Here is a 13,629-nt window from a genome sequence, read left to right on the forward strand (position 1 = left end):
TCCTTAAAGTTTGTGAAAAATGCACCCAAATAAAGCCGATGCTGATGTGGAAGTAAAGTGGGGATGGGGTAGGTTTTCATTATATGGAGAGTAGAATTTGGAGCTCTGATTTGAACTAATCCACCTTATAAATGATACAGAAATGATAAGGATTAACACGTTGGCGTATGGCGGGGTTTAAATCCCTCATACCCCTCTGTTCTGGCAGGTTTTTAAAAGAAACTACTTTAAAATGCACTCTTCTCTTTAAAGTGTAAATGCTTCTATGTCATTTATTATTTTTCTATGGAATTTTTTAGGATTTACTCACCTATGATGTTAGTAATCCCACCTGTCTCCGGATCCGGGTGGTGAAAGCCGTGCCTGTTAGATATTAACGAAACACAAATAATTCAATGAAATATGCAAAGTAAAAAGAGTCAACGGTAAAAATGAGAATTCTGGAATTTGTGTTTCGTTATCTGTCCTTATCGCATGGCTCAGAAAAAACAAAGATTCTCGTGATCCATACGCAACGTGTTAACTAACGAAACATTCCAAACTCTCAAAGTTGTGAAGGACTAGTGAAAGTTGAAAGTATGACTAATCTCTGGTGGCAAGGTATGTTTTACTCTAATATTCATGAACTTGAAAATTCAGTTTCTGAAATGTTTCTTAGAAATGGCGAGGGTATAATAAAAATAGATATGCTGGTAACATAACTATGGAAGTGCTGACCAAAAATGACTGCTGAAAGTGGATGTGTGGATGAACTACTAGAAATAGAGAAACTGACCAGGAGGTCGTTATTACAGCATGGCCAGGTCATCAGAGCTTCAACTGGAATCGTAGCTTTTAATTTTTAGGTTTCGGAGGAGAATGCAGAGTAAAAAAGTCTCTAGAATTGCAAGACAGGAGCTACTATAGAACTTTTGGAAGTACAGTATTTCCTCAGTGTCATCGACAGGTTCTTGGAAACTGCAACTAAGCAAAGCAACCTACAACTAAACCAATTTTATTTACCATAGGCTAATTGGTATATAAACAAGATTTGAGTTCCTGAAGCATATTTTTGATCACAAAAACGTCACCAAACTTCTAAATAAAGACCCCAAACACTTCTAATATTAAACATTGAAATAAATGTTAGCTATACAGACATTTAAGAAAGATTAATAAAAACAAGTGCGAGAATTATTTCCTAACCTGCTTCCATTTCAGTGTCAAGGAGGGCTGGAACCCATCCCTGCAGGTCAGGATGCAAGACAGGAAGCCCTTCCATTGCAGGGCACACTCAACCACAGTTACTCAGACAGGGACAACTGAGACCTGACTCTTCACCTCACATGCACATCTTAAGGATGAAGGAGGAAACCCGTGCAGACATGGGGAGAACGCACAAATCCACACAGGAGTAACCCTGAATGGGAATTGATTCCCCCCCATCAACGTTACAGTGAAATGACATTATTCGAGGACCCGCTGTACTGATTTTTAGGGCTCACATGAGGATATTTGCATTGAAATGTCCTAAAGAAAATAAAGTGATTTTATTTCTAGCCCCATCTGTTATCCTGTCTTTTCCATGTTACAAAGATTTTCTGGGGTTATAGTGCTGATCTTGCTCTAAGGTTTTCCCAGTGCCAGTTTGTTTCACAGTTTTTAGTTTGCTGATTTGCTTAGAACAGGGGTGTCCAAACTGCGGCCTGCAGTCCATTTTTAATTGGCCCGCACCAAATTCCAAAAATATATTTAGTTTACTTAAATAAACCAGGTGAGGCAATACATACTTCACCTCGAGTGAGTGGCCCGCTGTTTGTGTATTTTACTGCATATGGCCCTTGGTGAAAACGTTGAAAAAAGTTTGCACTACCCTGGCTTAGAATAATGTCTAAGGCATAGTTGGTAGTTGCTTTGGGTTTGTTTTGTTTTATGGTTTGTTTTTTTAGTGACTCTTCTATTTGCTTTGTAAATTTCCCAGAGGTTTTTTTGCAGTTCTTTTCTCTTTATTGTCTTTTTTCTTGTGGGTTCATGCCTTAAAATCCCTTTTACTATTTAATGGACTTCTGGGAGCGATGAGGTAAATAGGTACGTTCATTTTTCTGCCATGTTTTAACCAGTATTGCAAGTGTGTGTGCTTACTCGGCTAGTTTATAGTGCACATTGTGGAGTCAAGTATGATAAGATGTTTTAGAAAAGTATTTACTAAGTGCCTAGTGTTTGAAAGTGTGGGTGAAAACATTTGACTAAGGTTGAGAACTTTGCAGTTCTGATTGACAGAAAATAAAGTGTCATTTAATGTCAGTTGTAATCGTACAAGTGCCAAGGACTGCTTCACATGGTTACTTAGTGGTGGAGCTGTTCTGCACCCAAGTCCTTTGCTCTTTCTTGAATATGTCCTGTCTTAATGGTTCTTTTAGCTGCATTAGTCAAATGAAGACAAAGTAAAAACACTAACTTCAAAATTAATTTCAAGGCTAGAAAATGACTACTGATTTTTTTATTGAGAATCTATATTTATTCCCAAATGGTTTTGAGGCAGTGTACTCAGTATAGTCCGATGTTTTTTTTTTTAAACAAAGGAGGAAGAGAAGTTGTAGGAAAAAATAAAGATTAATAGCAAGGTTAGCATTCAAAATGTAGTCATGCCTTTTATTAAAGATGGGTTATAATTTAATACTTATAACTAATATTTGTGATAAATTTGAGTCCTGTCTTCATGACAATTACTGTGGTAAACATTAATTATTTCTCATAATTTCATGGGATATGATAATGTAATGAATCGTTAGGTTCTTAAAGCTATGTTCAAGAATATATAAGTGATAAGAGCCTAGGATGTGAATCCCGGCATCCCAACCCTAGAGCCTGAACTATTAGTCACAGTACTAAATACTATCTCAGTTGAGTATTGACTAATACCTATGAGGTTTCAGGCGTGTAGATTTCTTTTTCCTAATTCTAAGGTAGGTGTGTGAAACTGAGGTTATGGTATTATGTGAAAACTAAGGTTCAGAGAGTTTAAGTAACTTCCAAGGTCATACGTTTTACGAATGATGGAGATGGAAATCAAACCTATATTTGTCTAAGTCCAAGCTCTGTTCTTTTCAGTACCCCGTTATTGTCTTTGTATCTTTAATATCACCTTTTAGAGTTACCATTTAATTGAATATTGATATGCTTTTAATTATGTTCTTGTTTTTTTCAGGGCTTTATCAAAGATGTTCATGAAGACTCCCTCACAGTTGTTTTCGAGAACAAGTAAATTATTTTTTTATTGATAAAGATCTTAATTTTAAAGATGGGTAGTCCCAAACTGTTTGCTTTTGGGTGGGGTCTTTGATGGTTTAACTGTCTTGTGAGTTCAGATAATTCTCGTTTTGATAACTCTTCCCGTTTTTCTTCCCACATTTTATTTGTAACCTTTTTCATGACCCTTTTGTTTGCCAAAGCACATGAATATGAATCAGTACGTAGTTTTTGTAAAAATAGGTGGCACAAATGGGATTATATAATGTGCTTAATTCTTAAAAATGCAAAATGTTTAAATGATGTAGCAGGCTTTCCACATGGCTACTGGTAGTCAGAATAAATAAGTAGCAGGCCACTTTTGTTTGCTTGATATTAATAAGGAATAATATCAATTTTATAAATACCGTAAGGGCTAGGTGATCTAAAAATGTATGGTAGTATGCTAGGCTTGGGTAGGAAGGGTTATAAAGGGGCACTGCTGTATAACTGAACATCAGAAAGAAGTGTAAGTTCAACTTACACTTGAAGCTGCTTCAGGAACTGCCTGAAAACGTATCTGCCCAACAGCTGTTTTGTAGAAACAAGTGTGATGATTTCTGTCTCTGACAGCTGCCATTTAGACAGTAATGGTGGAAAGAAAGCATTCAAAACTCTTTTTACTTGTCTCCTACTGTTTTACCGTCTCATTGGCAGATAGAAACTATAGGAACATTTTATGTGCTGGTATACCTCCCTGGCATATACATGACCTGTTAGAACTGGAAATTACTCATCAAAGCAGCTTATAAAATACAACACAAAATAATGTCAGTTAAGCAATAGCTAAATTAGTAGTTTTGATACATATTTGCCTCAAAAATTAAAAGTAAGCTTTTTTTTATAGGTTTTCATCATGTATATGTTCATTGTAGAAAAAGATAAATTCTATGTGGGAAAATTGAATCTTATAATTCAACTATTCAAAATAATTGAGTAATTTTCTGTATTTCTGTGAATAAGCACACTAAAAAGGAATTAGGCAGTTTATATTGTTTTTATAATGTCTGAAATTATGTTGCTTAATGGGTCACATAGTTGTAAATGTGTTTGAAATAAGTTGATCCCATTGCTGTTAATTTGGCAGCGGTATAGATGGGATATTATTTTGTATCTAAGTCATTACTATGAATGTAGCTTATTTCATTTGCAGAATGTATGTACTGTTCCCTTAGGGTGAGTAATTTGGCAGGTAATATGTAATTATTTTTAATGATGTTAGTTATTTATAAGCTTCATCAAGAGTCATGCAAAATCTGTTCTACTTCAACAGACTAATTAGTTGGAAAAATATATAATATGAAAATGGTTTATCTTTATGGAAAAATGATTCATTTGAAATATATACAGCACTAACATAAACTATATACTAGCTTCCATATTATGGGTTATTAGAATAATGTATTACAAAATTGTTAATTTATTTTCTAATCCTTCAGTTGGCAACCAGAACGTCAGGTTCCATTTAATGAAGTTAGATTACCACCACCACCTGATATAAAAAAAGAAATTAGTGAAGGAGATGAAGTAGAGGTATGTATTTATAAGTTTATTTTCTTGTGTTCCTTTTTTTTTTTTAATCTTGTAGGAAAATCTATTTAGCTGATGGAGAATAAATCAAATTCATTTTCTCTCTATGTTGGTAATGGTTGTGTAATGTAGCAATGTTTGAGTTTTGGAGTCAACTGGGATTTATGTCTCAGCTCTACCATTTTTAGCTTTGGTTGGTCAAGTTTCTTTTTCACTAAAATGAAAATAATGAAACAATATGAGAGTTAAGGATGGAAGGCATTTGAATTGCTTTGCACAGATTCTGGCACAGAGGATTGTATGATGTTGGTCTCTGTTTTCCTTCTTTTTGCTAATTACTTGAACATTTATTTATCTTGTGCTTTTTCCTCAGTATCTTTATAAAATAGTCATCCTTTAGTATAGGTATAGAGCATTAATATAGTTTTTATGTACTTTGAAATACTGTAATTAGTATACTGCCTTGTTGAATATTCTAGAAATATCTGGAAATTTTTTAAAGTACAGAAAAACAAAATGAAAAAAAAAATCACTGCCCAGAGATTAAAAACCACTGTTCACAGGCTACATATCATTCCCAGGCTCTCCTTCCTCTCTTTTTAAAAAGAAGAATGAGATCATATTGTACTGCTTCTTTGTATCTTTTTTACACCCAGTAGATCTTGAATGTTTGACTTCAGTATGTTAATATTGTGGGTTAATATGCCTGCTGTTCTGTGAGAAGAAACTTGACAATTATTGTTAAATAGAGGGGTAGTGATTTTGTTGGAGATAGAACATTTGATTTTCAAGAAATTAATACAACTCCTCCCAGGTGCTCAAATATGCTAAATATGTTTCTCACAAGGAGTTGGCTTGATAGTATTGAAGGAAACTGGTTTTCACATCTCATTTGTGCCCAGTTTATGTACGGTGGGGTCGGGGAACTGGAGCATGGGAGAACCTTTACTGATGAAATAGCTGCTATCTGAAGGTGTTTCTAAACACTTAACAGTGCACGTGTGCCAGACACTTCTGAGCACTTTGGAAATGAACTCATTTAGTTAACCTACTTTTGTTCGTATGTTTTTCTTATGGTAAAGTTCCTTGGAATTCACATTAATTGTAGATAATATGCTAGGAAACCAAAGAATTGTGGTTTAGTTTTTTAACCCCTGATAACCTGAATTTCCATTTTAAAATTCTACCTAGATTTTAATTGCTTGCTCTTAAGTTTACTGTCCCATCTTTCGTTTTTGCTAAATCAAAGCATGTTATAACTTAATTGTGTCAGGACACCACGAGCCCACTCCCTAATTTTACAGCCTTCACTTTACTCATCCTTTTCTTTTGTAGTTGATTTGACCAAAAGTGGGTACTAAGAACTTTTATGTAAGGAGACCTGTAACTGTAGTCTACATGTGGTGTGTGCTTGTGGCCTTGAGGGAAATGTCTCAGATGGTATGCGAAGACATGGGGGGGAACAAAGTTGCAAAGTGACTTGAAAATTAAGTGTGAAGTAGCACCCACTTGGTGGTGGGTGCTATGACTTGAGACAGTGATGCAGCTGATTACTACTGTACTGTGTTCACTTGGACTTTTCACTCCAGTGCAAATATTTTTCTCACTATTACATTTCTAATCAGTATCTTTCTTTGAGGATGGATGAAAGAGTTTGATTTGTTTTCAATTTTCAGAATTTATGTAGAGGTTTTTTCCTTCTGGAATTCTGGTGATGACTCAGGTCAAGCAAGGAATGATTTACTTTTGGAAATGTTCTAGAATTAGAAATATATGGTGGTTAATTCTGAGACTAGTACTTTTCGTATTTTTTAAATTGTGGTTCAGACACTTACTGGTAGTGAGAAGGCTCAGATTAAAGGAAAAACTTCTTGAAGTGCTGAGGGTGTTGATACAGTGTGCTTTCTCCAGTCTCAGTCAAGGAAAGTCTTCTCCAGTTTCTGGACCATTTTTGTGACCCATTTGGAAATTGATGATTACAGTTTTATGGTTCAGTCTTGGTGAAATTTGCTCCTTACAGTTGTGAGAATCATCTGAAATTAATATGTTGTCATTTTTTTTTTTTTTTTTTTTACTTTTGAAAAATTTGAAAATTCACGTAAGGAAAAAGCTGAAAATTAATCTTGCTACCCATGGAATTAACGGGGTTTTTTGGCTACCAGTCGTTAGGAATCTATACAGATGACCTGAAATGTTTAGGAATTATGGTTGTTAGGCTTTATATTTCGAACTTATATTAATAAGTTATATTAATAACTTTTTGAAAGCCCTCCCCCTTTAAACTCTAAGCATTGTTCAGTGTAAAATATAAAATGATACAGAACTACATAAAATAAAAAGTGAACCTCTCTTAGTGTAAGTGTGTAGGTGTGATTGTTGTCCACACAGGTTAAATCTCATTTACCAGAGTTGAGTGTCTCTTCATATTTTTTCTTAATGTGTTATATATTTGTGATTTTTGTTTTCAGTTAATGAAGACATAATACACAGTTTCATGTCTGAGCATACAGATTACCTCATTTTTTCTAACCACCCCATAGTACTCCTTAATAGAGATTTATTATAGTTAGAAGATCGTGAAGTTATTGACAAATGTTAAAAAACAGAATTAACGGCACTTTATATAAATCATCTTCTGATAACATAGATCTAAGTGGTTCAATTGCTGAATCAAATAGCATGTATATTTAAAATTTTGGTAGTAACAAAATGTATCATTTTTGTCCTCTAAAAATGTTTTTGGAATTACTACTTCATAATTTTGCTAACACGTGAAGGTATTTGTTTTCTCATTGATTGGTTGGGTTATTACTAATATGTAAAATATTATAAACCTGAAAGAAAGAAGCTGATGTCTTCGCAATCTTCATTTCCTTGATCATCACTAGTGATACAGAGCGTCCTTTAAATTAGTTTATTGGCTGTTAGTCTTGTTCTGTGAATTGTCTGTTTTTATTGTTTGTCCATGTAGTTTTTTGATGTAGAAAATCTTTGCATTTTATGGATAAGTTTTTATGTTATATGTTGTGTTTTCTTCCAGGCAATTTTAAAAACAACAACTGTTCAGTGACTTTTGCCATTAACAAGTTATACTTTCACTCATTCAGATCTGCTATTTTTTTCTGTGTTGCCTTCAAAATACTCATTTTAGTATTTCTACAGACTTGGCACCTTTTTTTAAGGGGGTATTTAGTTTTTTAATCTAACTTGATAATTTTCTGGCCACTGTTTCCTTTTTCCTAGTCACAAATATTGTATAATAGCAGTAATTACAGTGGAAACTTGCATAGCAGTAACATGTATAAATATACAACTAACTGGCTCTTTAAACAGGTTATCTCAGTTTAACATAATCTCTTGAGGTCTTCTTCTAAACTCTGAATATTTCACTAACCATTCTGAGGTCATATAGCCGGAAGGTTGGGAAACTGATGACCAGTTTCAGTTTTCGTCCTACATATTGTTCTTAATATAGCACGCTGTATTTACAGGGTGTTGTCAGTTTTGTGCCAGATTCACAACTCTTGTTCTTTTGCCCCTCTGGGAACCCCTCCTCTTTGAAGAAGGGAAAGGTGACTTTGATTTGGCCATTAGTAAATTTAGAACCAAAAAATGATCCAGGGGTGAGCCTTCCATTGAGCTCTTCAGGCATTTATTTAAAGTTCAGCCATATGAAATTTCCATATAGTACAGGAATGGTTGAATATTGATAATTTCATATGGTTTACACTGAAATTTTATTACTTTAAAAATACAGCTACTTGAGGTTCGCCTTCCTGCCAATTTATGAGTTACAGAATATAAATTAATGTCATGGTCTAGTAATTAATGTCATAGTCCAGTAATGGCCTCAAGAAGACACTATGATTATAATAGAAAGTTGGTTTTGAAAGGTCTAAAATTTAAAGACCTGTTTTTAAACTTAATTAGTGTCTTTTTATTTGACTTTTTAAAAAGTGATGGCATATATTTTAAAATCTTTATACCACTTAATATAATTTATTTATTTCAACAAGTATTTGTTTAATGGTTGATTTTGCTAACTAAAGATTGCTGAAATAATGCTCAGCTTATCCAGTTGGAGGAAATGGGAAAGTGAGTTCTTTAGCTTCTCTTGAGCTGGTTATATAACATGATGTTCTGGGATACTGGAAGGGCAGTAGAAAACTTTTCCCCCAGTGATTTCACATGAGGTATACCTTGTTTTTTATTATAGGTACTGGCCTTGTTCAACAAGTTATACACACACAGACACACGTTACATAGGAAGCCTCACCTCTCAAGCCAATATATAATTTTACACGGTTTTCAAGGTTTTCTTCTTCGGTTTAACATATTTGATAATAAAAATAAAAATTTTTTTTGAATTGTGAAGTTTTTTGGTTGAGATAAGAATTGGCAAGTTTTGGTTCTTGTGACATAAGCCTTTTCTTTCATCTTTTACGGCAGATTCTCAGACATGATGGTTATACATCTTTATGTTTTAACTAAATATTAGAATAGGTGCCTTGAGAGAAATTAGATAAAGGAGATAAGAATAATTTGAGATAGGACACTCTTATTTTTTTTCAGCCTTTTGTTTATACAAAAGATACACTACACATACACTTTTACATATACCTTAAAAATGTTTCCGTTTGATTCTTGTTACCAATCTGAAAGTTTCAGCTGTGTATATAGTCTTTCTCGTAATACCAAGTTCATTATTAGTCTTAGTCTTAGGAAAAGCTCATACACTAAAGAAAGAGGTGAACATACTCTTACTATTTTTATCTTTCTCTTTTGGAAAATGGATAGTTTTTAAGACTTATGAAACCCATTTTTTAGAGTATCAGCCACAAGTATGAATGAGATGATAATATTGTATAGGTAGATAAATTATATTAATATGTTCTAGATGTTAACCTTCCTTAATGTACATTTTCTATTCATAGATTGTAATGAGATGAAATGTTGGATACAGGGGAACGGTATGCAATAAATGTATCCCATGTAGTTGTAAAATAGGTCATAATGATTAAGTATTCAGTTTAGTGGTTAACATTATTTAGAAATTTTCTTTATAGTTTGGTGAAAACTTGTAAAAATGTCTATCTGTGGTGTTTATTATTATCTCTATTTGGTTGTGACTTTGAAATGCATAGTTGGACATTATTATTAACTTGAATGAGAAGTCGGTAACATTACGATCCAGACTGGAATTCCATTTAAGTCACAATTTGGTCATGTGGTAGATTTTGAAGACCATTTTGTAATAAAGTTTCACTTGGAGTTATTTGGTAGAAAGAATCCTTAAATAGGCTTTTGGAATTTGATTCTTCATATTCCATCCTTCACTCCATGGAACTGTAACCTTCAGTCTGAGTACTGTTGTGTTTTTAGGTCTCCCTTGGGCACTTCTTAGTCTCCTGCTTTTTAAAGCTCTTCCTTGGATTTGAAGAAACTTGGAATCTTACATTGCAGTGAAAGCCATTGCTTTAGAATGTGAATTGCTCCTTGTAATAGTTTAGAGATTTAAGTGAAATCTGAAGAAAGGGAATTTTTATGAGATGCTCTTATTCCGATGACATAGTCATAAATAAATTCAGTAATCAACATTTGGAACACAGTATACTAGGGCACAGTTTTAATTCTGGGTTATTAAAGTGATTTTATTGTATGAGGTACACTGTCCATTTTATAAAGGATGTGATTTGACCCACGGCACTCACTCAAGGAGAGCCACATTCGTACTTGGCTTTATGAGAGTGGCTTTGTCTTTCAGACGTAAAATTACTGATGAAGTTTACAGAGATGGATGTAGGTATAAAATGGGATCCAGCATTTCAGTGTTCAATGAGAAATAAAGCCTCACGGTAGTCCAACATGGTTCTCTCTCTCTCTCTCTCTCTCTCTCTCTCTCTCTCTCTCTCTCTCTAACTCGCTCCCTCTCTGTCTCTGTCTCTCTGAAGGTAAGCTTACATAAGCCAGATTCTTAGAAGGTTGTACTTTGGTGAAAATAGAATAAGAAAAAAGGGATTTAGGTAGTTTTAAAACCAGTCTTTTTCAGCATTTAAGCTGGAGGCACCCTTCCACTAAAAATAAATCACCAAGAGATCCTCCAGTGGAATTAAACTGCCTTTCTGAGGTAGTGCTTGTAATCGACAAGAACTCCTTAGGGTTTCCTTTTTGTTTTTCTTAATCCTCAGTATAATAGGGAAAATAGTCATCATTTATCATTTGGGCCCAATAAACCACATTTACTGGTTTTTAAAATGTTTTAAAGTCATTTTACATATAATTTTACGGAAGTAGAAATAAAAGAATAGTGATGGTCAATATTCTTAGATGTCTTAATAAGCATTTAAACATAGCACATAAAATTTTTTATTATGTATTTTCCTGGTTATGATAATACATATACCTAAAATGAGTCAAGTTCTATAAATATTACTTACTGTTCCTCAGCTATCAATGCAACAACCCCAACCATACCTATCTTATAAATACTGATAATCAAATTTAAAATACATCTCTAATAAGTTCTAGTTTATCATTTCTTCTGGTTCATTTTACACTTGAATTATCACTGTGTACTACTTTAAGAAAATTTGAACTTTTGGTGGTTTCTAATTTTACTGAACAAAGTATAGTCATCTTGGTGCTATAATTACACCATTTCCATATTTAACCAATTGAATTGACTAATCCATTGAATTTTTTGCATTTCTTCTTCATCTGTTTCTTTCTAGTAATTTTTGTATACACAGCTGCCTTTGGCATTTGGCCACTTAGGAACTGTATCAAGTACATTTTGGTATGCAGACATAAAAGATGAAAGAATGGTGTTAATGTATCCTTTTAGAAAAACAGAATGGTCCAGAGTCTTGTTGCAGGATATTGTATAATGAAGTCCCAGTTGAATGATTAACTGGGTGAGAATACTGAATTTCCTTTTTCTCCTTAGAAGTATATTGTTTGGGCTATTCATCTGGGATGTCATCATCTGAAGACTTCAAAGTCTGAGATTCCACTTATAATTTCACATCGACCATTAGAATCTAGAGTGATGTTGTCTGTTTCTTTGCATCAGTCGATTCCTCTAATAATCATGAAAGTCCTTCCTCTGTAAATTTTCTTCTCTTTGCAATTTTGGGTGGAACATAAAAATTCTGAAATTCTTAACTATTTAACAATAGCTAAAAGCAGACTACAAGAATGGTGTTTCCAGTCTTTTATTTTCTTAAAACACCATGCAGTAAAGAAAGTAGAGGATGATGCAGTAGTAATGATATATTTTACTGTTGTGTCCTTATAGGTGATACCATTATTCTTCTGTTTTCTTTAGATTTTTTCTTTAGATTTTTCTTTCATTTTTTTTTCCAAAGTATAGTTGAGAATAACGAATGATGATGAAATAGCAAAGTGTTTCAAGATAATAGAAAAATAAGGTCACTAGATTCAGCCTTATAAAAGGGCATACTGGATGCATATACCAATTGCAAAATAAAGTGAGTTTTATTTTTAAAAAAGTAAAATTTCTTGTTTTATTTTGGAAGATCTGTATGAAAGAATAAACGTCATGAAATAGATTTGCTCATAAAAAATGCAAAAGCTAAAATTGAGTCCTCTGTAGCCTAATTTATACAATTAGACCTATTTTTTTTCTCATGCCTTTTTTTCTAATTATGGTATACAATAAAGTTGATCATGTGGCTTTGGCTTATTCGTATTTAACGGTTTTGATATTGCTACCACTTCGAAGATCACTCTGAGATCATTTTGATAGATGCTTCAGGCTTGCCGAAACTATTTGCCTATCAGTAGTAGTTTGCATTTGTCTCACAGATGGCTGTTAACATGTATTGGTGGATTTCTCTGCCCACCTCTGTACGGGCAACCTGAGTTCATAAAACCTAGATTTTTGTGGGTACTTCTTAGTCATTTCTGCTCAGGCCTCCCCCCACCCCCACTGCTCCGTTTCCCTTGTGTTGAAAAGACATCAAAAAAGCTGCTGTGTCATAAATAATCCCTAATAGAAACTTTTCTAATGGATTATGTTAAAAATTTCCTGATAATTACAGATACAGAGCATATTCAGTTTTTTTAGATAGAAGGTTTTATAAGATATGTACTCTGCTAGATGGACTAATGTGTATTTTTTTTTGTTGTTGTTCAGCTAAACTGCTAGCACATTTGATCTAGGTTCCTCAGCAAGGGATCTAAGTGTCATATCCTCGAAGGAATTTTAAAATTGGGGTTATTTTCTGAAAACAATTCTTGATTTCAACATCTTATAGATATCAGATTTAAAATACATCCTCAGTAAGTTCTAGCTTATCCTTCTGATACTTGAATCATCAAAACACAGTGCTTGAAATGAACAATGCTAACAAAGTGAAAGATCTATGTTTTGTACTATGTAACAAAAACTGCTTTGTAAGAAGCATTTCTTTAAAATAATATTTATGCTTAGTAAAGCTTCGTGAATTTGAGTTCAATTGTCAAGAGCCAATTTGCCCCCAAAAAAGCTTGTTTTATTTTTCAGTAGTAAAATTCAAGCCTACATTACTCTTAATTAAACTACATTTTAAGACACCAATTACAATAACATTTTTGATTCTTGAGTTTAATGGGGCTTGTTATTTATAATCATTATTTACAATGTTGAAATCTTCTGGGATGAATGGTTAAGGCCTTTTTTTTTTTGCCTCTACAGGTATATTCAAGAGCAAATGACCAAGAACCTTGTGGATGGTGGTTGGCTAAAGTTCGAATGATGAAAGGAGAAGTAAGTGATATTAACACTTGGTTTGTGACTAATTTCCAAGGAAATACCTCAACTCTTGGTTT

At 33.5% G+C, this 13,629-nt stretch overlaps 1 protein-coding gene across 7 annotated transcripts in view; it reads left to right on the plus strand.

The window, feature by feature from the left end:
- The window catches only part of FXR1 (FMR1 autosomal homolog 1), a 55,159-nt gene that overhangs the window by 14,566 nt on the left and 26,964 nt on the right, over nt 1-13,629 (plus strand). For all 7 annotated transcript variants that reach the window (XM_019737337.2, XM_019737338.2, XM_019737339.2 and 4 more), the window contains exons 2-4: nt 3,188-3,240; nt 4,707-4,800; nt 13,496-13,567. In XM_019737337.2, the coding sequence (XP_019592896.1) occupies nt 3,188-3,240; nt 4,707-4,800; nt 13,496-13,567 (219 nt within the window). The remainder of the gene's footprint in view (nt 1-3,187; nt 3,241-4,706; nt 4,801-13,495; nt 13,568-13,629) is intronic.

This window comes from Rhinolophus sinicus, linkage group LG01, assembly GCF_036562045.2.
Source record: "Rhinolophus sinicus isolate RSC01 linkage group LG01, ASM3656204v1, whole genome shotgun sequence".
Classification (NCBI taxonomy): Eukaryota; Metazoa; Chordata; class Mammalia; order Chiroptera; family Rhinolophidae; genus Rhinolophus; species Rhinolophus sinicus.